We start from the raw sequence: 27,827 nt of genomic DNA, 5'->3' as shown, positions 1-27,827 counted from the left end.
CTTACACAAAACTCCCAATGTTCCGAGTTGTAATGTGAACTAAAACACGTTCATATTTTGATTTAACTGTATAATACCGAAGTTGATTCAATGCATTTCCATACGAGGATCTCTTTAGATGGAAAAGTGTCGTAATCCCCTGCGCATAACCTGTCTCTAGCCGCAGGTATTATTAACGGATGAACAAAGGGAGGAGATACAATCAGTGGCCGCTTCCAATGCCACAGCCTGCCCCTCTGATACAAGGACACCACTGCTGTTGGAATTACAAAGGACTGCCTACTTGCTCATGCATCAAAACACTGGCTGTGCAGTCGTGAAACCGCCCTGTCCTGCTACTACTAAACCCTAGTCTTTGCGAGGACACGGGTACAATTTTAATGATAAACCTGACCTCACCAGTCCGTTTGTAGTTCTGTAGTGTGGGACCTGCGTGCAACACATACTACTAATCCCTGGATCCTCTGAGTAGGACCATGATATCTAGGACGGTGTTGCCAGGGGGAAGGTGGCGCCTGGGACCTGTTGGAAATGACAGCTGAAGAAGGCGGATTAAAAAACAGGGATCTCAATAGCAGTAAACGTAGAAGATAGCGAAGAAACTCCCTCGCATCACTGTGTAAAGGGTGTGTGTCTGTTTGAGATATTTGACAGCTTTAGCCTGATAGCTAATGATTTGATTCGCGACTCACAAGCTAACGAGACCCGAGCTGAGTGCATGTGGGTGAATGTATGTGTGTGTACCTGCGTGTGTGTGTATCTTTAGATTTAAGAGTGAATGTGTGTGTGTGGTTGTACGCACGGGTGTGTGTCGCGGCACTTGTCTTCACTGTCCCTACCTGTCACGTTAGCTAGCATGCTAATTTGATAAAGCTAGTTGGCTAATATCAGCTAATAAAAGAAATTAGCTGACTGTGGGCGAGGCACCTCACAGACCTTATCGCTGCAAGTCGAATGGTCTGGTTATACGGTCATACAGCAGTTATATGAATCTATACAATACAACCCAGGCTATTTTTTTGTATTTAACGAATTATCAAATTATCTAATGTTAACTGGAAGACAATAGGCTGGCTAATTTGCTCGGCTATTAGCTTAGCAGCTAGAAGCAGGGGAGCTTGCTCGCTAATTGACCTAGTTTGGGGGACAGGGGCCATGTTGTCATTCCAGTCGACTGAACTTTGTTTACGTTACAACTTTTTGGCTCGTCACTTTCACAGCACACTATTTTAAACAGTTGTTTAAGCATATTAACAAATAGTCAGTTAATATACATTGTCTACTTAACAGTGCACCGTACCAGTAACGTAGTGCCCTCCCAGTTAACGCTAAACGCTTTAAGACTGGTCCTGGTATTCGAGATATTCAGTAAAGTACGTTTTAACCCCTTCAGAAGGCACGACGAAAGTAACTCAAGCCCTTTTAAACATGCTGGGATACAAAGCAGGATAGAAGTCTTTTATTAAGAAGGATTTTATTAATTTCAGAAAAGCAGCGACCTAAGTTTAGTTTTGTGTTGTAGCTGTGATTCAGCTATCAGTGCAAAAGTCTCAAATGCAAAATCACTGATTACATGAGGCATACAAACCGGGGCTGCCTTCCTCTAATCCACTCCCCTGAGGCTGCTAAATGGCACACTTTCTGTGATCATAAATCACAAATAATTATAGTTATGTTAACAAGTGCTTGGGTGTACACATTGTATTGCATTAGGTAAGACTCAGTAACAGAGAATATTGGCATACTATATACATGTTTGTATTTTGGGCTTTCACTAGTCCTACCCAAAATACCTAGCAATCAAGTTTCTAATTGCTGCCACATCAGCATCACATTTTCTGCTTTTAAGATTTAATGTTAGTTGTTCTCTGATGTCATATGTTCCTCTACAAGTGCCCTTCAGAGTCTCATGATCACATGGGGCTGTTGGAAACAAGGCAAGCATTATACAGCAAAGAAAACATGAAGGGACAGCAATGCTAAATCAGTCTAAACACAGACTGTAACTCACATCCTGCAAACAGTTCAAATGTAAACACATTTTGTTGTAGTGCAACTCTCAAAACCAGCAGTTATTATTGGCACTGTGACAGCATAACTCATCCCTCAGGGGACCCGTTTGGACTGTTTTAGCCATTAAAATAGGGCCAGACATTTAGGCTAGCAAACCTAAAATGATTTCCCTTTCCTTGACCTCACTCTACAGGGTTGTAGAGATGGAGTCCCTGATGAGTGCGGTGGCACCACGCTCCCCAGCCCCCGCCAAGAAGCTGTCAGAGGTGGATTTCCGTTCGGGGGCCACCCTGGAGCAGCTGTCGGCACAGGTGTCTGAGCTGGTACTGCTGGAGCAGGGGGAGTTTGGAGACCAGACTGCCTTAGAGGTCCACACAGCTAAGGACTTTATCTTTAACATGCTAGGTATGTCTGAAAACAAACCACACTGGATAATTTGCCTCGTATCACAGATGTTCCCACCTTAGTTTTATTTTATTAATATCACAAACCCCCAGTTATGTAACCGCTGGTGTGAAATCTGTTGTTGTAAACTGTTGTTGGAAGAATGGCATGACATGACTAGTGATATGATGTAGGTGGGATGTTAACCACAGAAAATGCAGTGAAGCCTGTGATCAGAATTGTCCTTTGTACAGTATATTCTCTCAATGGACCTATGTCTCACAAATTAAATAATGGTGAAATTAAATATTTTATTTTGCTGTGGACCATCTGCACGCCCTCAAAAAGCACCAATAAACACATGCTATGCAGGCTTTAGAATCCAAATCACTCTAGTTACCAAGTGTGATAAATGTGTGACAAAATGTCACAGTGTATTTTGGATATTGGGAGTTAACAGTATGTTATAGTACATAATATGTTTCATCATAATTTTAATAGAATGTGATTGAATGCAGCGGAAGCCTGAGGGACAGTAATTATTTATTGCCTGGAGTTAAAGTTACTAGCAATTAACTATTAATATACTTGCTAGTGGCTGTGAAGGCAAAGTTGCATGGTTGAAGTTAAGAGTGTATCATAATGCACAGCTGATGGTTTGTGTGTGTGTGCCATTTGCAATGGGGTGTATTAACATAGATACAACTAAACCTTTTCTTTTTCTTTTTTTAAACAATATTTTGCATTGTATAGTTTTGACTCTGTTGCTGTCTTTTCTCAATTAGCAAATGTACATCTGCATATATTTACCCAGGGCAGTGTCACTGAGAGCAAGGGACAGTGTTTTCCAGGATCATCCTCTTCCACTCTCACAGTATTAAACACATTCTCACCTGGAAGCTGCCCAGTACAAACACACTCTGATCGGTTGGCTACTGGGCAGGCCTTAACATGCAGTGAGCTGTGCTTTCACAAGAAAATTTTATTTAACATGATTCGAATTTATTTTATATTGGAACAAATTTTATGGGCAAATCCAAATCGTTGTATATACATATCTCTACCATTATGCTGTTTTTACCAGTTTTACTTCTCTCTCAGAGTTCAAATGTGGTTGTGGACATGTGCATTCCTGACTCCAAATTTCATTTAGGCAAAAAGGACAAAGCTGCAACGTCCCATTTAAATGGGATGGGACACAGGTCTCTTTAACAGAATCATTTTATGACTCAGGTTGTAAGACCGCATGTGGGAAAAACTCAATTAACACTAGACTTAGTCTGCATTGAAATGATGGACCCAGTACAAATATGTTCAATTTAATCCTCTGACAAAAAAATTATCACAGTTGTTTTTTTGTTTTTTTTTTCAAGTCTTATATGCAAATTAGAGGCTTTAATTTGTGGTAGTGTGGATGTAACAATTTGTAACTTTCGCATATGAAACCTTTCAAATGCAAATTTTAATTCTAAATTTTGGAATTCAAGCACAAGTTATCATTCATATATTCATTCTACATGGCTCTACATGACTTACATGCGTAATCTGAAATAGTGAGAATGAGTGAGACACAAAGCTGTCTGAAATTGATTGTTTTATTGTCAGCTATGAGTAAAAAGTGAAGTGTGTTTGTTTGTCCAATAGGTGGCACTCTGCCCTCTCCCGGCTGTCCTCTGTCATCCCTGCTCCATCATGTCCCTGTCATTCTGTCCCTGAAAACAAAGCATGTATTTGGTCAAAGTCCTTAAAGTTTTGTGTATATCTTTTTAAGCTTTTCTCTCAACTCACTTCTGTGATTTCATTTCCCAGTTTTACATTTTTTTTCAAGTCCTCTTTCCGTCTCCATTTGTCACACAGTCGAACTATTCCTATTAAAGTTATTGGTCTTGCATTGGTTGACAGACAGCTCGTGCTTCTCCTCTGCTTCAGTCTTGTCACCAAACTGAAATAGCTTCATCAAACGCCTCCCCCCAGGGAGAAATCCCACAAATCAAAATGGTATCCAGGCCTATTTTTCTCATTTTATTGAATCACCACATGCAAGATGAGGTTCCTTTTTCTGTGCAAAGCTCTAACTTTTTTTTAAGCTATTTTTCTGACTTTTCTTTTGTTTGGATTTCATTTTTTATGATTCTGGTTCAAAGCCCTCTGCTTTCCTCTCTGTCTGCTCACACTCTCACTTGGTTGAGAATCTCCTGGTAACTTTTTTCAGTTTCTGAGTTTGCCTCCGCTGGCATAATCACCAATGGTTTGCTGGTATTTTCATATCGTGTGCCTCACTGCCTGCTGTGACAGCTCAGACTGTGTGAAAAGAACACTTTCAACAGAGGGAGATGGTTTGTGTTGGATTCTAGGAATATAAAATTAAGTACGCCGTGGTAGCTGCATTACGGGCTCTATGTCTATCAAGGCCCTGCGGAAGATGAAGGGCAGCACTGTAAAGCAAATATCATCCTCCCGATGGAGGGACTTTATTACAGCATGCCGGCCTGCTGGAGGAACCTCGTCACTGCTGCAGGTGTTCGTGTGTGCGTATATGTGTGCGTAGCTGCTGAACACAAGTGACTGTGGCTGTTTTTACCAGGCTTTTATACAGTTTGAGCTGCAGAGGGATCCCCACTGGGCTTTGCACACTATCAGGGAAGAGAAAAGAGATTAAACTCTGAGACACATGCACACAACTGCATCAAGTGAATTTTTTCACACGTTGACAGATCCAAGAAGTGGCTCTTATTTACCCTGCGTTTGGGTAAACTCTGTGGTTTGTCTTTAGACAAGTGTAGTGAGGGCTACTGTATATATCTTTTGAAAAACCAAAGTCCGATAAAGGCAGCAATAGATTTGCTCTGCCGGTGAAGCAGGAGATGTGGTGCCAGGCCCAGACAAACTCTCAACCCAACTTCTCAGATCTTAAAGTTTGTCAGCCAGCTTGTGAGTGTTGAGTTAAGAGTTCATCCTCTCCCTGATGTCAGTAAAATTGGATTCTTTTGGTACAAGTTTAAAGAGTCCTGAGTTCTGAGCCCAAAATTTTTTTTTTTTTTTTTGAGACAAAAAAAAAAATGCAAAATTGCGTATTTAGTTTCAGTCAGTTATCAGAGATTATCAGATGAAAAACACAAAAAAAAAACTTCCTTATGATCTGCTACTCTGTTTGTTTTCTTATGTTTTCAACTACTATTCACTCTTTTGTCCTTTGACTCCTCACTTCTTGCCATCCTGTTGGGCTTCTTTTTTCTTTTCTTTTTTTTTTTTCCCTTTTCATTCATCTTGTTACCATTTAGATTTAATAATATGGAGAGAGAGAGAGAGGGGGGGGGGGGGTGAACCGCAGCACCTGAGTTGGTTTCTTCCAAGTTTCTTCCAAGTCAGGATAGGCATGATTCAAAAGCTGATCATGAACCTTGTTGAAAAATGTAAAACAAAATAATGAAAAAGCAAAACAAAGCCTGCATGTGCTTGTTTGTGCATGAGTGAAGTTACATGAGGGCCTGCATATTTAACAGTCCCACTGGAATCTCAGATTTTTCTGTGATTGTTGTGGCTCAAACAGACTGACTTTACAGTTGTTTTTACCTGCCAAAAATGGAGATACCGTCTGCAAAATTTTTTGTGTTATTTCAAAATAAATTATGGTCATGATTAATTACAAGTAAGTGGTAGAATGCTGTGAACATTTAAAGAACTCCCCAATGATCATAATTCCAGTAAGGGTAAACCAGAGACAAGAAAGCTTTAGCTGCCTTGGTATAAATGGTATAGAAAAATCTCTGCAAGTTGACATGTTTCCATGGTCTAATGGTATTTATTGTCATATTGTCCAACCCTGGTAGGTAAAGCTCCTGTAGTGATTAATAGCAAGCCATAGCATTTGAAAGTGCACAGAATTCTTGCAGAGACTGATTTTTTTTTTTCACTCTAGGTTTTGCCATGCTTTTGGCAATCATGCAAACTCGTCAGAAAAACCCCCCTAAGTCACTCAGAATAAAGCATGTAAATTTTTCTTTGTGCACTGTAGACTATAATATTGGGTTCATGTATCTGGCACTAAATTACTCCTGCCAAACTTTCTAATCTTTCTGAAGCTGCACAATCTTTCATATGATATATGATTTTGGGGGAAATAACCCCCCATGGTTAAATTTTAACCATCAGAGTGGCAACTTTATCCCCTTTGGGAAGCAGCTTATTTAGCCAGGCCTGCTGCAGGGCTGCTGGATCGAAACAGTGTCTGGCCGGTCTCTCATTCCGTTCCAGTGGACTTTAGTGTGACTGATGTGCAGCTGGATGCTGTTTCCGCTGCTGTAACTTCCTTCCTCATTGGAGGATTGATTATTTAGGCTTTGTTTGTCTTCAGTTTTCATCAGTGCAGACACACCAGTGCCAAGCAGCACAGATGAGCAGCATCTTGCCGGGTATAAATGATTGGCGGCAAGATGCTGGCCTTTTTTGACATTTAGCAACATTAAACGTAATTGTTGGAAAGCTGGCACATCAGTGAAAATTAAGGCAAAAACAGTTTAGTTGAGGTTAATTTAGCTGAGATCGCAACCTCTGCAACAAATTAACCAACAACTGTCTGTGATTGAAACATAGCAGAGTTTCCTGTGACTGATCATAGTCACAGATTGACATCACATCACATTCATTCATTATTTGTCTTTCATTGTATCTAATTAAATATGACTTAATGCATTTGGCATGTTAAGTAAGAAGTGTTTTGACATTGCATGACATGTTATCTGTCATCCTGCTCATTTTAATAACTGAGGCTGACAACGTGATCTTTGCTCTTTCATAACCACACTGTAAGTATTCCTGAGGCAAAGTGGGAGAAATCATTTGGGTAGTAGCTGGCAACTGATAACATAATCAGGCTGTTTTGAGTTGCTGGAAAAAATCTTTAAAAACTATTTGCCTCAAACCTCACTCACTTGTCAGTAATCCTTTAAAAAGGTTTTTATAACGTGTGAGGGAATGTCGGGGTGCACAAACTGACACATATTTCCCTCTTCATTTCAAACTATTTAAGTATTTAAGTTTTTGAAAACGTACTCTTCATATTATTTCTTATTTACTATTTTGACTAATTTATTTTCTGTGTTCATTCACTAACTGAAAACCTGAAGATCTTCTTCTTCTTCAAAATAAGACATTCAAATAGCAACATTTACAAATGCTGGGTATAGTAATGGACAGAGTGCCTAAGCTTTAATATAAATTCGGGTATGATTCCTGCATCAGTCAGTGAGTGTGAAATTGAGCAATTCACTGAACTCATTCCGTCTGTACCAGCTCACCCAGTGTGGCACAAAATGCGAGCAAGGTTTGAGTGTTAGACCCAAAAATATGACTGTGGATATGATCCAAACAGTGGAGCTGATATATAAAATTGGAACAAATAAAGCTTTAACATGATTTTGTGCTCCTTTCCCTTTTTATTTTGAAGACTAAAAAGTGTGCTAATAGGTGAAATCAATGTTTGTCCTTTATCTTCAGCATAATTGAAAAAGAAATGAATTATGATGATGATCTAGGTATTCCAGGCTCTGATCTTCAACTTTTCTAGCTGCTTTGCTTCCTGATTGCTTATAATAGTGCATATTGGGCACTGGGGCTAATTTTTCTTTAAGTGATAACTGCCTGTCATTTAGCGGGACATGGTATCAAAGTGTAGCTGGCATCACAGCAGCAGTGAGAAGCTGGAAGACACCGACAGCTTCCTACATCCTCTCTCTCTCTCTCCCTCTCCCTCTCTCTCTCTTTCTCTGCAGGTGGTTTCAACACAAAATGTCTGTCATCAATCTCAGCCCTGTTTCTTGTATTAAACACATTCAACCTCCTGCCCCCAATCAGATGAAATTGGAACTTCTCCATTGCCCTTCTAAAAGGCGTATTTTGGAGCTAATCTCCTGCCTTCATATGAATTCATAAACGAGTGGGTGGAATGGCTCACCTTTCAGCAGCTGGGTTGTCTGGGATTAATCCTGCTATTAGCGTGTGCAGTGAGGCTCAGAGAAGCACCGGTTGAAAAGCACTGATAACATCCAGTTGAGACTATATTAGAAAGGAGTCATTTGTAACGGATTGAATTGCTCCTCTTGGGATGAGGCTGCTTTTAAGATTATTGTTATGGCATGCTCTGCCTCTGTATTAGAGTTTTATTGTCTAGAATAACAGAAAGGTCACACAGAGGTAGGGGATGTGAAATAACAATTTTGAATCTCATTTTGACACAGACAAAATGCCCTCCTTCAAGGTGCCCCGAGTTAAGAACTCATGACCCTTCCAGTGGAGTTCCTCACTAGGTAATCTGTCCAAAACATCTATATTTGAAATGGTGGTTCTTTCATCATTGCTCAATTGAGAATCTTGACGATAGAGATTTTTTGAACCATGATTGTGTGAAGGAGGAGCCTAAAGAACTGAGCAGGGATTTAATGAGAACATGTACTCGCTGTGCTTTTGTAAAAACTGTTTGTATTGGGGACTGTAAAACCAGTCAGAGAGCAGGAGAGACAGAGCTAGATGTTGCAAAGCTAAATTAAAACAAGTGGAGTTCTTATATTAGATCATCGTAATTTTGACTTGAGGTTTTTAAGGAAATAGTTTGACATTTTAGAAAAAACATTTATTTGCTTTTTTGTTGAGTTACATGAGAAGCTAGACACCACCCTCATAATACAGCATAAAGACTGAAAGCACGGAAAAACAACAAGGCTTGACTTTCCACTGGTAGCCTGGAATCTCTTTGCGACATTTTTGGAGAGTCTTGGAAGTCATTGCTCCAACCCAGAAATAGATAATTCCATAACCTCTGGTAGAACTGCAACACCTCGCTTTTACACTTTGGTTATTTTACATATTAAATAAACAAGATATAGATTGTTCATTTGTGAGCTGTAGAGGTGCTGGTTGGCAAATTTTTCAACCTTTAAGTGGAGCCAGGCTAGCTGTTTCCCTCTGTTTCTAGTCTTTGTGCTAAGCCAAGCTAAGTGCATGCTGGCTGTAGCTTCATATATAATGTACAGACATTACAGACTACTGTTAAAGAAGAGAGACACCATATTTTTAAGGATTCAGTTGTATATTCGCAACTATTGTAGAGTTTGTTTCGTGTATTGTACCTGGATAATTTTGACAATGGTGTGTTCTTTTTGAAAATGACCACAATGACCAGAAAGACGAGAGTCTAATGTACCTGTGTGGGTTTGGGTGTGGGTGTGGGGGTGGGGGTGGGTGTGGGGGTGGGTGTGTGGGTGTGTGGGTGTGTGGGTGTGTGTATTATATATAGATATATAGATATATGTATATATAGATAGATATAGATATAAATATATAATGTTCATTTTTATGTAACTTTCCATATTACTAGCAATGCGTGAAAATTTTAGTGGTAACTCCGCAGGCGGAACCGTGGGTAGTGAAAGGTTAGATGTCAGCCATTATATAGTCTGCTTATCTTACAGCAGGACCATAAAAGTACCACTTTTTCTTCGCCTTGCGGAAGGTACATACATGCATGTGGGATGGTCAGCTCCTCTGTGGACTCATTCAGCTTTGTGCTACAACAGTTGTATTGGGCAGCTTCAATGTGTGAGGGTGTGAAACTGTGTAAATGTAAGACAGTCAGCTTTCTTTATAATAATAATAATCTTTAGACTATTTAGTGTATGAAACTAATTCAGTGACAGGATATAAAATAAATTTACAACTCAAGTAAAATCAGGAAAGGCTCTCGATAGAAATATGTCTCAAGAAGGGACTAACCTAAACCATTATCCTTTCCTAAATCTAATAGAATTGTTTTGTTGCCTAAACCTAACCAAACCGGGACTGAAAACTGAATATAATTTTTTTTTGAAAAACAAACAAAACGAACAAAGAAAACATACAAAAAAAAATTAAGATGGTAAGTCAACAAAGTCTAAAAATAAGTCAATAACAACTTTTGATTTCACATAGGATTCAAATCCCAGTCTCCTGGATGAAAGTGCTGTGCTTGACCCATTCATCCATCATGACCCCTTCCCTACATAGACTTTGCTGCTCTTTATACTACCTCACCTATCTTCTTAAAGCCTTTATGCTAGAAAGCCGTGTTCAGTAAGTGCCTGATGGCAGCAGGCATTTAGAATGCCACCCGGCGTATGGTGCTTTTTAAATGACACTTTGCAACAATTTGTGACGTCCTGTACGCAATTTTTTTTTTTTTTAAACAAAAACCCACATGGTGAAGGTGAAAAAACAAGATGCTTAGGGACCCATTGGGTGTTCCACACGGGTGTAAATAGTGGAATAGCTGCCGTGTAATTATTCTCAGCCGGGTGGAAATAGACACTCCGTAAAATAAATGTTAAAATTAAATGCATGCAGAATGTGATTACTAGCTGTAACTACATTTTAGGTGTTAGCGCAGCGTTGTTTTTAGAACAGTCTCTCTCTCTCTCTCTCTTTCTCTCTCTCTCTCTTACCTCTCCCAGCACAGAGAAGTCATCGGTTTATTTAGAGGAATCCCATTTTCCAGAGAGATTTACAGAGCTATTTTTGGAGTCTATCAAAACAGAGGGGTGTGGTGGAATATTCTCACTCTGGTCCGGCTGTGATGAGAAAGGACGTCTTTCCCATGATGCTGCTGCTCTGCTTCAGGGGATTTTTCATAAGGCACCCATGAGTGTATAGATCAGTATGTCTACTCGGTATAGGTGTGTGTTAATATGTCCGTGCAATTGCTTCATCTTCGGGAAAGTATAACTATACTATTCAGTATAAAGCAAAGATAAAATTGAAGCAGCAGTTAAATTCAAACACCAGGGACCTTACAGCCAAATGGCCTGTTTAATATGTGAGTCCATGCTGTATTGATGCAATTCAATACATTGGTGTGTAATATCACAGGGATATATTGAACTGTTAACAAACTCCCAAGACAGATAACAAAATGGTGCTCCTGTGTAAAGAAAATGTAATGATTTTGAAATCATAGTGAATTAGTTTCAAAAAATGTCTTTTTTATGATATATTTCTTCATGTTTTTAGGCAGGGGAGAGAGTGGAACAGTGTCCTGTTCTTCTGAATGTATTAAAGGAAAAGCCCTGCTATGTATAAATGCATTTGTTTCTCAAAGTTTCGACCACATTCCACATCACCCTCATTTATTATTGTTGAAAAGAGTGCTGCTGGTTGTCTATCCTTCTTTTTTGCTTTAAATTTCCAAAATATTTGATAGCTTCCCTGGTCAACAGTAAATATGAATATTAGTAGAGTAGCTAGTAGCTAAATAAAATTCCACATTGTTTTTATATTATAGTTCTATTTATATGCAAAATTCCTGTACATTTTTTAAAGTAAAATAGTTTAGTTTTTCAGACATCTTCTGATACACATACTTGGACACAGCATCAGTGCTGTATCCTGGAGTCACTGAGTGTTCTGGGTCTTATTACAGACACCCTCATCCAGGTGACCTGAGTCAAACATCGGCCTGTGTCCCAGGGGTATTCTACTGAACCCACTGGTCACCCCTTATTAGTCAGAGCCATCTAGACGCTTTCTCTGCCGCCTCCGTGTTGTTGTTTTTGGCTCTTCTCCTGCTTTCTCCCATGATGCCTAAGGTTCTGTAGGCCTTGGTGAGGGAATGACTTGCAAACCCCCGACAGCCCACCTCCACTGGCATGCACCTAGTCCTCCCACCCGTTCCTGCGGTAGTCCCCCACCATCTCCTGGTACTTCGCACTCTTCCTCTCTTGCACCTCCTCCAACCTTTCTTGCTGGGGCACAGTTAGCTCCAGTAAGATGAGCTGTCTTGCGGCTTCAGAAACCAAGATGATGTCTGGTTTCAACAGGGAGCGGATGATATGTGATGGAATTTTCAGTTGCCTCTCCAGGTCGACTGTCATCACCCAGTCTTGTGCCATTGAAAGCAAACGAACAGAGCAAAGTGTAGAGGTCAGCAGCAGAGCTTTCTGGTGTTTGCTTATGGTATCATAGTTATCTCCCAGGATTAAGGTTGTGATGATTTATTGATGTTAAAATCAGATATTTAATTTTTTTCCGGGCTCCAGGAGCAGGTCATTTCAAAGACTTTTGCAGCCTCATGATTGCTTCTTGATTTTAGCACACACACGATTTTTAACCTTGAAAGTATGGTTCATGATTTTACTGTGGCTACATGTGCAAGTATAAAACCTCTTCTTCTGTATTATGGTGCACAAAGTTTTTCTTTATTATTATTATTTTTTTATTGTTCCCCAGCCAACTTTCCAACAAATAGTACGATTAAAATTGCAATCCACATTTAAATGTATCATAACCTTTGTTAAATACCTAAGTGATGAATATGTGAAAGAAAACTGCAACAGAAAACTCTGTTTTATTGGAAAAACTGGATGCCATGCAGGTGGGTATGTAAGTAGGCTTTCTTGTAAACACACTCTGAGACTGATGGAGTAACCAATAGTAGTTTCACAGACATGGCATTGGGTCTGGACTGAAAATATCTTATAATGAAAAACTTCCCTCTAATGGAAATCTACATTAAAAGACATTTCTTATAGGATTAGGTTTAATCCGTGGCTGTGAAACCAGCCTAGACTGTCTCCATTCCAGCTCTATTCTCAGAATGTGTGTGTCTACAGGCATATGTGTTGGAGTGTGTTCATCTGAGCATCCATGCGTGTGCGTGCTCGTTGGCAAAGGCCCACTAAAGCAGCGTGCGACTGTTGATTTGAGAGTTTGGATTAAAAAATAGATTGTGTTCCTTGGAACAACCTCAAGCTTCCAGCAGCCAGTGTGGAGATTGGAGAAGTTTCGCTAATTGATACAGTTTTTCTGCCCTCCTCTCTCCAACTGAAGTCCCTGCTGGAGAGATAAGATGCTCTTTATTCTCTTTTTCACCACTCTTTTCCTCCTCCTCGCCTATTTGACCTAATTTATCAGAGGCAGATAAAACGTAACAAATCAGAGGAGTCGCAGTTTCAAACTCCTTGCCCTTTGGCTGGCGTCTGATCCGTTCCTCCCTCTGACACTGTCTTTTTCCCTCCCTTCTTCTCTTTGATCTGCCCATCCAGTGGTTCTCCCCTCTTTCTCCGTCTTTACAGCCTAACAGATTTCAAGTTCTGATGTTCGATTGGTCATAATTTGTTTCGCACGTTGCATGCACAAACACTCACCTCAGACAGAGGAGAGATGATTTAAATATGATGCAGTTTTTGCAACTACCGAAGGCACACAAAATCTGCCTTCACTAGTTAATTATTTACATCACGTTGAATATCTTGAATGCTGATGAAGCAGAAATATAAAGAAAAATATAAAGACCAAAAAGCACATTGGACACAGGTTTGACTTATTGATTAGTCAAGTTTTGAAAATGTTTTTTGTCGCCTGCTCACTATTGCTAATTGATGAGGTATTTGTCTTATCACCCAACCTTTATTTATTCTTTTAATCACTTTAAACAAATCACTAAGTTACAGTATTTTGTAACAACCTGTAGAGCTGCCAAAGGGAGTAGAGGGGAACAATACATGAAATCTTGGCTCACATAGTTCTTCAATAAGTAATGGAAGCAGGGAAGCGGAACTCTGCACCAGTTAATATCAGACAGTAGGCACTGGAATCGGTTTCCGTTTGGAAGTGGTTCCAAATTGTCCGAACCATCGAAATCGTATGCCTCCGAGCGTATCAATTCCTTTTTATTGATGCCAGCATGTTTTTCTGACAGTTGTGCACTGCAAAGAAATTACGTTAAACTCATGTGTTTATGCTACTGGAAACTTGCAACAACGAAGAGTCATGGCGGAGAGGAAAAAACGGTCCAAAGCGAGAGAAGAAAGAAAGCTGAGGACAGTGCTAGCTGTCATGCAGTGTTTCTATCGCTCTGCTTGGGCGGCCCGCCCAGGTAGATAAAATCACTCAGATTCAAGCTAACGCCATATTTCACTGTTTTCAAACAAACTAATTTTTGGCCACACACCTCTCTTAGATGCGTGCGCCACAAAAACTGAGTGTGGCCTAGAGGTTTTTCTGAGGTAGGCGATAAGGAGTCCTGTTACAATTAATTGATTTAATCCTGCTGTAACCCAGGCTATTAAAAATTGCTTTTATACTAAGGGTGTTTTGTCTAACTTTCTGCATTATAAATGTACTAATCCTCAAAAATTTATTTAGGTTCATTGAAGTAAAGGACTGAAACACAAAATAAAATTAATATTAATAATGCTAATAATAAAAACCAATTATGACCTATTACTTGTGCCTTATCTTTATTTGGTGTTCAATTTTCGTATCTTTTTATTAGAATAATAAAATTACAAACTCTCGCCTGTAAATAATATAACAAATAAAAATGTATTGATCTTTCTTTTTTAAAACATGCAGAGGAGGATGAAGAGTTGTTTGACTCTTGAGTAATGTCTGCAGAGCTTCCTTCAGGCTGTGTACAGTCACAAAAAGCTCCACCAATCAGTAGGTTAGGGTAGCTTTTATGTATCCTCAGAAGTGAAACCACTACCTGCTACAGAAACTTAATATTGCTGTGAGCACATCTAATCACTGAATACAACCTGGAGTATATCATCAGTTCCTCTTTTTCCTCATAGGGTTTTGATAGCTAGACTGAAACTGTAGAAGTGGGGGAGAAAAGTAAGGGGGGCATTATAACCTTCATAAACATAGGAGTCATTGCACAGATTTTGCATTACACTGCATTAATTTTAGCAAGGTGTGCCTAATAAAATTGTAACTGAGTCTATACTGTACATATAGTTTGGATGTTTGAAGTCGTAAAAGGCTGCACTTGAAAAGGTGCAGCTTTCTGGATGGTAATGAGTTAAATTGAATGACTTCGATAGGGTGGGACTGATAGATGGCATCTTGGTCTGCAGTATTTGCTTAAAAGCAGTAACACTTTAGTAAAGCGAATTTTTGGGATGTATTTGATTTTGAATGCTACTAGGAACTTCTGCAGATGTCATGGGACGATTCAAAGGCTGAAGATCCTGAAAATCTGCAGCACTCTAGTTAAAGTTTGGTTGGAGCTCCTAGCTTAAGCCTGAGCTGCAGTAGTCTAATCAGGAAATTAATGGAGCTTGTAGAGGGAGATGAGCTGATTCTGCTGAGAAATGCGAAGATCAAAAGATGCTTTGTCACATACTTTTTAATTTTTCTTCTTCTCTTTGACTGCTCCCCCTATGGTGGTGTCAAATGAGCCACTTTCCTTTTCTCCTTTTTAAAGCAGAGCACTGCAGAGATCCTCGTCAGCACACTTGACTTTGACTCCCACTTCAGTTGCTTGTTCATTTTCATTGTCTGGATGTTTTCCATTCTATTCCCCACCTATGTTTTTGTATTCCATCAAACTGCTCTACCTTTTGAATGTAAAGTAGCAAACGATTGTGTGTTATTCTGGGGGATACTGCTCTCAAGAAGGGATATGTTTCTCCATTAGAGCATGATACGCTGGTTGTAATTTATTAACATGGATACTTAGGGCACTACTCATAAGGATGAAGTGGGATAACCAAGCCAAATCAAACACCTTAAATGCAATAGTTTTTAAGCATCGAGAATGGGTTGCTATTTATGCCACTTTGTGAGTATCATTGGCTTTTTCCTTTTTATCCGGCATTTTGCTTATGACTCATCCTCACAATTTTTCACATCCAAAAAACACATTTAGGCACTCACACATGCCTTTACATGAAAATATCACATGGGATCCTGCCACTAAGGTTGTGTACCCGTGTAATTGGTCGAGAGGAATCGTGTTAGGAGCTGTGAACCCCCAGTCATGGCCTGCCGGCTTGGTCTGATGCCCCTGTTCCAGCTTTCTGGGGCCCCTTAACTGCCCTGGAGGGGATAAACACTCAAGTCCAAGCTCTCACAATCTCTTCTCTGCAAAGGGTTTTGAAGTGCCAGTGCTTTACCTTTGACCTGTAGTAGGGAGCAGTTAGCTCTGGACCTGTAAAGGTTTGGCTTTAGGATCAGGCCTTTTTCAGCTGCTCTTTCAAGCTGGCAAAACATAATTTTCTTGACTCCAGTATTGTGGCTCCCATGGGCCCAGAACCTGGGAAGTTTACCATACACCTAAGTAGCCATAAAAGGATTTTGAGGCGAGTTTCTCTCATATAAACTGTTAAGAGAGGAGAGCGAGGAAGGTGTTTTAGCAGTTGAGAAAATGATGGTTCAGCCAGGCCTAAAATAAAATAAGAATATAATAAGATGATTGTCTCGTATTTCTTGCCCCATCAGACTTCCTATTCAGGGTTATCCCTACCATTATAAGACTTAGGCACAGTGCCTAAGCATATTTGTGCAGTGTCGAAACTGAATGAATGGAAATAACTATGCTGAGAGTTCTCTACTGCTATGGAGAGAAAGGATACCATATTGGCCCAAATACAATATTTATTTATTTATTTATTTATTTATTTTTGAACTTCTGTTTGAAAAAACTGTTGGTTGTACTATAGTTCAGGGCTAGACAATATCCATTCATTACAACAGATATTCTTTGTGAATGAAGAGAGTACCAGTGTAATTATGGTCTTTTACAGAGCGGTGCGTTTATTTGTAGCTTTATTGTGTAGCTAGGCTAGTGAGTGTTTTCGAGTCAGTTTACAGTGAGTCTTTCAGAGTTAATTAGCCTTAAACGTGTTTAGTTAGTACAGTTCAACCTGCAGAAGTTTCTGAAGGCTGGTGTAACATGCTCTGCTGCCACAGAGGAAATAAATTCATGACGAGTGAAAACGAGTTCTTAGCGTCTCCTGATGTCTTTACTGCAGAAATAAACCAGGAAAAAAAATGTGTCAAACAGCCATGAATTACATCTGTCCCAGATGATGAGCTCAAAAAGACAGTCTGAAAAATGTTAACTGTCAGCGAAAATAATTATGTGAGAGGAATGAGAGTGAGAGACGAATTGAATCACTACAGTAACTCAGTCAGCTGACTAGTGCCCACTGGGAAAGTGAACTGTCTAAAGACATCCAATCGAATAAAAGTTTTGGTAACTAGCCAAATGCTGTTACATTTTCCAATCTCTATGGGAGGATTAGAAAACTGCAGTTCAAATCCATTGACTAGAAGTCTTGTTTTACAAATTTTATTTTGCTTGGCGCACAGTGTGATCACTCACAAAAATGTGAAGGATTACATAACGTAGCATATTTGTTTTGCTTTCTTTCTTTCTTTCTGCTTTCCTTCTATTTCTTTTACTGTGAAAAACAACAACCTGTGCTGTTATTATAAATATTGTATTGACAATGGTCCAAAATTATCCTTTAAGTAATTTCTCTTTCCTGTTTATCTATAACAAGAGGAAACACTCTTCCAATCATGGTGTAGTTGCATTGTGTTGGTAGAGACTACAGTGTGTATGAAAGCTGAAATGAAGGCTTCGCTGAGCACACATATAGGCGAGCCACTGAAATTATCATTAGTGTCTAGCCCAGTGGTCACTGAGGGGGCTGTTCATTTGACACGCCTTTTTGTATCAATATTCCTAAAGCTCAAATTCAAAATCATATGCAGTACCCCTCAAAACAAACTGAACCGGACATTTCCCAGGCTCACTCGCTTGCAGACCTGCTGTTTTCTTTCCCAGTGCATTTGCCAAAGCTGGTATGCATACTCTCGAGCTTATCTGTAAATCTGAATATATGTATGTATCTCTGAGCAAGAGAAAGCACTTCTCAGAACCTTTCCGCTCATTTCTCCTCGCATCAGTTCTGCTCACGGAAAAGCATTTCCACACACAGAAATTGATCTGAATATAAATTTTGCTGAGTGTGATTGATTTTTTTTTTTTTTTTCGTCTCTCTCTCACCCCCTAATGTTTTCAGGCTTAGTCCAGAAGGTGGACCAGCGCCTCCCGGTGGCCAACGAGTACCTGCTGCTGTCAGGCGGGGCTCGGGAGGGGGTCTTGGACCTCAACCCTGAGGACCTGGGGGACTATGCCAAAGGGGCCGATTTTGACCTGGACTTCACCCTGCTGGTGCCCGCCCTGAAGCTCCATGATCGCAACCAGCCCGTCACCCTGGACATGCGACATTCCCCACCCTGCCACTCATGGCTCAGCCTCCGCCTCTGCGACTCAAGCATCCTGTCCCGATGGAGCATATGCTGCCAGGAGGAGAATGGACCTCCCACTGAGGAAGATGAGGAGGAAGAGGGGGAAATGGGTGAGTAGAAAAAGTAGGATAATCATTGCAAGGAAGAACAGTGAAAGAGTTAAGAGAGGTGAACCACAGGGATAGTAAGGGAAGTAAGGGACACACTGAAAGGTGGAAGGAGGATGGGCAAACAAGAATGTAAATAGAAAGATGGAGAGATAAATGAAGAGATGAAAGAGGAGTGGAACAGACTGAACTTTGAAGGTACTGTAGCAGCGCAGTGCGGAAGGAAGGTGAGCTGATTGAATTTTGTTCATGTTTCTCTCAGATAATTTGATGCATGATGTTGTGATGCAATTTTGCCCAGCGAGCTACAGTGGAGGCCCGTTCCTATAACTCCTCAGATAGGTGAAGCGGAAAAAACCTCCCCAGGAAATAAAAGCTAAAACATTTATGAGTGTAACTCAACAATCGAAAGTTCAAGATTACAGAGCAGTTTCAAGATTACATTGCGACTTCAGTCTGCCACATGCTCGCGAGCTTGAGACTTACAAGGTGAGAAAAAGTTCTGACATTTATTGATATGAGTCTCTTTAACTTTTAGCCATTGGGAAAAATGCATTTTCCCACATTTCTGGTCCTTCCATGATATTTCCCACAGGTTCTTATGTTACTGTATGTGTGGTGGCAGGAAGGGGGGGGTTTAGTCAAGATTAGTTGATTAGTTAGCAGGTACATGTATCACATCAAAACAGATAACAGATAATATATCAAATCTTCACATTAGATTTACTGGAACCAGCAACTGTTTGGCATCTATGCTTGATAAACAACGTACATCATTAATTGATGATCAAAAAACTCAGCTAATCTTTTCAGCACTAGTCTACTTATATTAGAGTAGTATTCCTGGGGAAGATTCTCAAATTACTTTTACCAGCAGCCATATCCATAATGTCCAGATATCCTAAATCCGTGTCCAAAATGGAAAACAAGTGCAAATCCACACAATACCAGGCAGCTTTAATGCAGTGATTTGTCGTGTAGCAAGGTAGCCATACCGGTGGTTTAGCAGGAGAATGATCCATTAGCCTAGACAGGTAAGTTCAACTAAAATTAGACCTGACTTTTCAATCTGCACCAGTGTTGCAAGATGCTTAAAACCAAAAAAAAAAAGAAACGTCCAGAGACTATCGTAAGAATAGTTACAGCAGTTAAGAGGCTGGGGGGGGTGAAAGTGGCTGGTGGATGAGGGATGTTACTGGATCAACAACATAGTTAACATACCATGAATAATGAGGCTGGATCCAAATCAGAACCTCACCATTTCATGATTATTGTAAAAAAACAAAACTACGACATGTCAGAATTGTTGTCGATTTGGGATTTATAGCAATATTGATCGTGCATCATGCAAAGAGCTTAATTATCATACAAGCATGATAATATACTATACACTGCTCTGCACAATAAATACTAAGCAAATTACTAATGCCTACTGTTATTTGATAGACACAGCATTCACATCTCCTCCTCCCTCCCTCCCTTCCCTCAGGTAAAGGCTCCATCCCCTCCCTGGGCTCTCCGCAGTCTTTGGATGGATGCTACTTCTCTCCCACTCTGGTGACAGACTGGTTCTGGGGGGTGGTGAGCGAGGCTGTAGAGGAGCTGAGGCGTAGCCCCCAGAGAGGCATCCCCATCCCAGACCGACTTGAGAGAAATGGACCCCTCACTACCATCATCCTCCAGGTACAGATTAGGCGGCACTTGCTCCCACGCTGAAATGATGATAAAACAAAGACAGTTGGACTCATTATATCTGAATCCAGGCTTCTTAACAATCTAAAATTATTCCTTTTAAAGAGGACATTTTTGTGGTGTGAAATCAATATTGGAGCAGTTTGCAGTCAGATGTTAAAATAATTTTCAAGAAATGCCCTGCAATAATGTTTGTAAGAGGAACAGAAATTCAGGACAGATTGAGTGATATTCTAATATTCCCCCTCCATCTCCTCCCCGCAGGCTGGCTCTAGCCGGGTGTTGTACGACCTGCTGCCTGTGGTGTCGTTCCGGGGCTGGCCTGCTGTGGCCCAAGGATGGCTGACTGCCAACCACTTCTGGGATGGTAAAATCACAGAGGAGGAGGCCATATCTGGCTTCTATCTGCTGCCCTGCTGCTCCCCACTGGGTGGGCGGCCCGACAGGGAATGGAGGCTGGCATTCTCACGCAGCGAGGTGAGGGGATCGTGAGTGTAATTTATAGTTTGGTGTCATGTCTTGTGCCACCGTGAAATAGGTTTAAAGCATCACAAAAATGTTTCCATCTGCTTTTCTTTCTGTTTCTTTGCCATTTTTCTCTCTTTTCCACCCATTACGTTCCTCTATCTCTTTATTTTTCCCATTAGGTTCACCACTCTGACTTTAATCCTGCTTTACTTAACTCATTGGCTGTCTATTTCTGTTATAACCAGGTTCAGTTGAAGAAGTGCATCCCCTTCCCTATGGCCCAGGCTTTCCAAGCAGCCAAAGCAGTACTGTCTCGTATCCTGGCTCGTCCTCGTACAGGTCTCAGCCTCTATCACCTACGAACCCTTCTCTTCTGGGCCTGTGACCGACTTCCTGCTGCCTACCTGTCCTGCCCCGACGCCGACACCCCTGGTCGCCTCCTCCTGGGTCTCCTGGATGACCTGGCTCATTGCATCCTAGGTAAAAACTGCCCAAACTACTTCTTGCCCCAGTGCAACATGCTGGAGCACCTGACTGACAGCCAGGCGCTGTTGGTCGCCAGGAAACTTGCCCATGTGCGCTCAGATCCCAGCGAGCACCTCCGGGCGGCTCTGGACCAAGCCCAGCAGGCAGGCCAGCTGAAGAAGGAGCTAACAGCTAGCACCAATGGCCACAGCTCCCCTGGGCATCAGCCAGCCAATGGCATCATTTCGCCTTCGGAGGACAAGTTGGCGCAGCGACTGCAGCAGCTGGTCACAGAGAACCCTGGGAAATCCATATCTGTCTTCCTGAATCCTGATGATGTCACCAGACCGCACTTCCGTATCGATGACAAGTTCTACTGAGGAAGTATATGCTGCAGACAAGACGTGCGGAAATGTGTGTGTTTAGCTTACAAACGCACTCTGAAAATGCTCTGAGACGTCACATCAGAGGGGACAGAGACTGATATCAGGCAGGTGTTTTTCTTTTGAAAACAGCTGTCCTGAAACTGAGCACACTCCTCCTCTTCACCACCCTGAGGCTGAACAAAGCCTTGCTGCTTGACAGACTATTTAAACCAAAAACACACATGTCCTACTACTGACAAATAACGTCCACTTTAGTGGGCATCGCACAAAAGACATGATGTCACCAAGCTGTTGCCACGGAGACGGCCCTCTCCTAACGAGCTGGCCTTAACGAGACTTATCAGCTGGTGCTACAAAGACAAGGGCCGGCTTTAGTCATGTGAAATAAGTCCAATGGAGATCAACACGGAGAGTATGCCTCTGTTAGTGTGTGTGTGTGTGTGTGTGTGTGTGTGTGGGTGTGGGTGTGGGTGTGTGTATATGTATATGTGTATATATATATATATGTATGTGTGTATGTGCACATTTCACATATTACTTACACTTCTAAAGACAGAGGGAGAAAAGCTCCATGATTGCTGCATTTCTCTCCTTTTTATTTCAGATCAGAGTGGCCTATGGCTGAATTAGAAAGGAAAAACAAGGTGTGGCTGATGTAACTGAATGTAATGTTTTGAGGAGAACCACCGAGTCTTTGAACAAAGTCTCTTCTCTCTTTCAACTATAGTTTAGCTCCTTTTTTGACCCCCACGCCTCAATTAATGCCATCTTTATCACTTTTTTTTTTTAGTCTTTCTCAGGTATTCATAATACTTATCATTTTTTATGTATATAATTCCATTTTAAGGTCTTTAACTATATTTCAATGCCGCTTACATTTCATTAGGTAAATGAATGTACCAAAGAGCTATGTTTGAGCAGTTTTACAAAGAGAAACATGCATCTTACATATCCCTAAACATCTTATTTTGATGAATCTACTGAATCATGGTCAGAGCGTTAATTTGCCTTTTCTCCTCCGAAAGGCCCGGTCACACTGGCATTTAAAAGAGTGAAGTTTAGTGGCACAATCAGTCCATGCCAATGGAATTGTTGTGATAAGTGGATTTCGATCTTTATTATTTTCTGTTACCAACTGACCTAATGAGCTTTCTAATTGACAGTATTCAAGCTCTTAGCAAGCTTGTTTTTTTTCCCCCTTTTCAGTGTTTGTATTGAGATTATGTACAATCTTGAGAAGAAAATACCAGGAGGAGTAAGCGGCCTAGTACAGAGCTCATTGGACTTCCTGACACTGGCCTCTCCTGGCTTGCTAGCCAGCTACAGTAGTTCACCAACTGTGGATAATCACTACCAGAGCTACAACAATTAGTAGACTAATTATGTACTAAAAATTAATTCCCAACTATTTTGATAATTGATTTTTTCCTTTTCAAGGAAAATATGCTACCTTATCAAACTATGATGATTTGATGCTTTTATTTAGTCATACATGATAGTAAATCAAATACTGATTAAAAACAAGCTATTTCAAAGGCTCCTGGATAAAATAATGGCCATTTTTACAGTTTTCTGGACTTTTACAGACAAAAAGTAAACAATGAAAAATATCAGTTGCAGCCCTAATCACTAGGTCCCCAAGCTTCTAGAACCACTTCTTGCGCATACAGACACGGAGCCACTTTCTGGTGTGACCTGGCCTTGTGAACCGGTTAAGACTGAAGAGATGGGGAGGTAAATGAATTACAATGATTAATTATAAGAGAATAGAATGGTTTGCTGATTCTGTGGATGTAAGAGAGCATTTGAGAGATCCTTGAAACTTCAGGTTAGAGTTTTGTTTTCCTACCTGAGCAGACATTCTGTGTTATGGTAGGCCCTTTATAAGGGATTAAAACATTTCAAACCCTGTATGTGGAGATATGAGGAATCAAATTAGCAGCAGTTTATCAAGTAAAAAAAGGTCTGGGTTGAGCAAAGAGACAGGTACAGAATAGCTGTTGAGTCAGGGCCTTTTGGTCTATTCATCCACAACTAAGTCAAGGTACTTGACCTTCAAAACATCCCACAAAGGGTCCAGTATGTCTAACCTCTTGTTTCACATCGTGTGAACGTGTCTATTAACTTTCCGTTGAAGAAAGTTACAGTTTTGTGTGTGTCATTTGATTTTCTTGGAGACTTGTTCTGACTCGACTGATTCTGATAATTTTCCTGTCTCCTCTGCTTGGTTGGTCTTTTTTAATGAGCTCTGTTTTGTGTGTGTGCATGTGTGCGCGCGCGTGCGTTTGTGTGGGTGCGCACGTGGGTGCGTCAGTTTTGGTGTGTATTCACTAAGAGAAGAAACATGCAGCAAGATGCAAACAGACGCCCAGATGCTGCCCATTAAATTATCCCCTCAGTGGGTGTGTTTTAGTTGCTGGGCCCTATCGTTTCTCAACAGACAGAAGCTATCCACTGGGGGGCGGAGGGATGGATGGAGGATGGATTGATAGAGGGAGATGGGCCCTTCTCTCATCCTTTTGAAGACATCTGAAGTGGGAGAATTGGCCTTGCGGGGCCTGGACAGTTTCCTCCCATTGGGACTCATGCTGTTTCTCTCTGCCGATTTCTTTTTTTTCTCTGCTGATTTCTTTCTTTCTCTGATTTTCTCTCCATCTCATAGCTCTTTTATTCCTTCTTCCTCTCTCATCCCATCTGCATTTCTCCACAGAGGGTTGGCATTTTTACTTCTTTTAGTACTGAAGGTCAAGAGCCACAAAAAAGCTCTACAACTTGGTACTACTCCAGCCTTATGTTTTACACTGTTAGCAACCACATCGCTGCAGTGCCACTCAGCTGATTCGATTACAAGCTGTACAGCCAGTAAATGGTGAAGTGGCAACAGCAAGCATAACCAGACAAGCAGTAACTTTCTCCGCTCCACGTACATTAGTTTTACTTGCATTACATCAATTAATTTGAGATGTAAAGTCATCCGAACCATATCTGAAAACAAACTGATAGGTTAACTTGGATTAAATTGGGTTTACCAAGCACTAAATTGCTGCTTCCAATCTTGGTGTATAGGCAGGGCACAAAACGCTACAAGCACATGATCAGTTTCAGTTGAGTTTACATAAATATTAAGGTGATTGGGGTTAATTCAGTTGATCTGTATGCTACTAGTAGAATGTTTTTCCTTCAGACAAGTGTATGAACATTTTATGATACTTGTGTTACACTGTCAGCTCAGCTTCAGTCTGAGTACTGAATGATTTTTTTATAGCATCTGTCTGTACTGCTGGTGCGCGTGTGTGTGTGTGTGTGTGTGTGTGTGTGTGTGTGTGTGTGTGAGAGAGAGTGAGAGAGTGTGTGTGTGTGAGAGTGAGTGAGTGAGTGAGTGAGAGTACGAATCGAAACTGGGGAAAAACCAAAGTGTGATGTTGAGGTGGAACTGAATGTCTAAGCTGGGTGTGTGTTCAGCTACCAGGTGTCAGAGGATTGAGTGGTGTTTTCAGCACTTTGTCCAGGATGGGCCCGATTGTTGTTATCCAAACTGTACAAGTGTTAAAAAGTCATAAGGAAAATCACAGCATTTATTTATTGGAAAGTATAGTTAATGTAAAGGTACTTTCTCACTGCCCTCTTTTGTGTCTGACTGAGAGTGCTGGAAGTGTAAAATGTGTCAAGTGTGTGTCTCACTTTGTACCTTAATGGGTCTAGTTAGAGATTACTAGACACTGGAAACAATCAATGTTTTTCTTGAACTGCACACATGAAATCGTTGTGGATAGTCTCAAATCCTTTATTTTACAATGGTGACAGTTTATAGATATGCAATTAAACCCCCTGTGGAAAGGCCTCTCATTTACAACGCCTTCTCTAATTATACTTCAGTGTAGATTTACTGTAGTTGTGAAAGGGTCAATCACTATCTGTTGTCCAGGGATCGCATGAAACACAGACGCCACTCCCAAACATCAATATTCACTCAGCTACTCTGTGGATAATTATTACTGTTTTTTTTGTGCTGAAAAGTTTTGATGATTCTATTGTAGATTCGTTCAACTGCTGTGGATAAATATCAGACTAAATACAATGAATGTATCCACTTTATCTCCTCCATCTGTTCCCGACTTGAGAACAGTCAGCTCTTAACTTTTCATCCTGATGTACTCAAGTGCTAAGATAAACATCTGTACTGGATCACTCCACGGTCTGAGAAATTGAATTTCATATCTCTTTTATTATGTGTGTGTTCCTTTTTTTTTTTTTTTTTTTTTTAAATAAGTGCAAATTATTTCCTCTTTATCATGACTTATTTGCTGTATTTATTACTGTTACTTTCTGGGGATTTATATTGATCAAGCTTTAGCATGAAATAAATCACTACATTTCAAATCATATTGTGTGGAATATTTTAGTTTTTTTTTTTCACACTGTCCCACGATGTCAGCAAATGGGATGACTTAAGGGAAAAAGCTCTCCCCGTCTGTAAATCTTGCTCATAGTTTCTCAGAGGCCGACGGGCTAGACTTAATGTAGGTTGCCACACATGTTTAAGCCAACAGAGGGCGCTCCAGGACAATGTTTGTACTGCCAATGCTTCGCCCGGGTCTGCTCTGCACAGACGCTGTTAGGAGAGAGAGAGGATGCTCCGGGGCGGATGTAACACACAGACACGACTGCTGTCCTTATCAAAATGCAGACCTGGTGAGTGTCAGTGCTTTAACTATTGGTACGGCTAAACCAAACTAAACATTCCACAGATTGTCTCTGCGCTTCAATGTCTGCTCAGATCATCCCTGACACGGTCACTATGTGTCTTAGAGAAAACGCCAATTATGTGTGTAAGTATAATGTTATACCTTATTAGCCTTTGTCGGGGACCACTTTTTTCTCTTGCCCACAGAAAGGTCAGAGTTTCAGGGTCCAGAATCCAAAAGGTTTGCTTGAGGAAAATTGGAGTGTTGCTGATATTAGTATAAAATTATTTTTCTTACTTGATCGTTCATGACCTGTCCCACTGTGATATTTTGCAGCATCACTTGGTATTTAGAGACTCAGGAACCCCACGGGCAGATGAGACCGGTTCAGCCCTTTTTCTGATCAACATTGCTTCTTAGTTTTTTTCAAAGTAGGGGGCATGATGCTCCTGCCTTTGCATAATGATGCAAGATGAAACACCATGCTCGTTAAATGGGGAGTTGAATCGCTGATGATTCCGCGGGCACAGTAAATAATACTGAATACTAAAACTTCATGCTTAATTTCATCAGGTTTAACACAGGATGCAAATAAATGCAGTCATACATAAAACCCATCATTTAACATCCGCCTGTCCATACAAGAAGCGCAGGTGGGGTCCTCAAAGAAGAAATCTGCACTTTGAAACTGGTGAAGAGCCCAAGAAGGTTGCTTCATTTTTCTGAATTCTTTGGAATGAAGCTTTTCTAAGGATCCATTGTGTATTTGTTTGTCAGAAGTTGTTCATGAAATGCCACACAGATGCAGAGGACATGGTTTTACTTGGACAAAACAAGAATAACCATGAATAATTTTGTTGCGCCCCCGGGCGATCCCTGACATTTAGAAATATTTAGCCATCATCTGTCATTAGTTATGTGATGATGGCACAGATGTTTTTGCTACAAACCCACAACATATCATTTTCCATTAATCCAAACCACAGGCACATGCGGACGGCAGCAATCTGTTGACGTCTATTAAGCAAATTGTGAAGCGAGGAGTTTGCGGGATTTGTGTGACTTAGAGATGTGACAGTCCACGCGCTGGACATGTAACATCTCACCAGAGTCCAGCCTTATACTGGGCTGGGTTAAACTTGAAACTGAGACTCAGACTGGAACGTCAAAAAGAAATGTTGAATGGATTGCCATGAAAGTTTGTACATTTTGAACATTCAGGCTCCCCAGAGCTCCCTGTTTAGCTGTTGTTGCTGGCCGGACAGCCACTTCACTGCTTGTTTCAGCTGCCCCCCAAGCGGCCAAAAAAAGACCAGCAGGATGGATGACATTCCCATCAGCCGTAGTGCGTTTTCTTCAATGCTAATTAGCGATTTTTACTGGTTCCTCCATTGCACCCATGTGTCCCCTGTCCTCTACCTGCAAGTTTAGCTTGTCCCCACCACCATCTCTTGCCAGTAATTGTGACCTAATCTCCCTTGTAAATAGGCCACCGTAACCTCAGCCTTCGGGCGGCCTGTTTGTGTGTGTTTGCGGCTGTAAAGCTGTGTGTGTTG

At 40.8% G+C, this 27,827-nt stretch overlaps 1 protein-coding gene across 3 annotated transcripts; it reads left to right on the top strand.

The window, feature by feature from the left end:
• The first annotated feature begins 237 nt into the window (after positions 1-237).
• tmem102 (transmembrane protein 102) lies at positions 238-25,835 on the top strand. Of its 3 annotated transcripts, none has more exons than XM_040141373.1 (6): positions 238-369; positions 2,207-2,418; positions 18,240-18,578; positions 20,065-20,258; positions 20,532-20,744; positions 20,981-25,835. In XM_040141373.1, exons 2-6 carry the CDS (start codon positions 2,217-2,219, stop codon positions 21,578-21,580), a joined length of 1,548 nt encoding a protein of 515 aa, XP_039997307.1. In that variant the 5' UTR covers positions 238-369; positions 2,207-2,216; the 3' UTR covers positions 21,581-25,835. The 3 variants fall into 3 exon arrangements, with proteins under 3 accessions (XP_039997307.1, XP_039997306.1, XP_039997305.1); XM_040141372.1 differs by having other exon boundaries at positions 238-626; XM_040141371.1 differs by lacking the exon at positions 238-369 and adding an exon at positions 701-720.
• The last annotated feature ends 1,992 nt before the right edge of the window (positions 25,836-27,827 follow it).

This window comes from Xiphias gladius, chromosome 12 (assembly GCF_016859285.1).
Source record: "Xiphias gladius isolate SHS-SW01 ecotype Sanya breed wild chromosome 12, ASM1685928v1, whole genome shotgun sequence".
Taxonomy (NCBI): Eukaryota; Metazoa; Chordata; class Actinopteri; order Istiophoriformes; family Xiphiidae; genus Xiphias; species Xiphias gladius.
The sequence above is the reverse complement of the archived record's forward strand: the minus strand, read 5'-3'. Positions and strand labels throughout refer to the sequence as shown.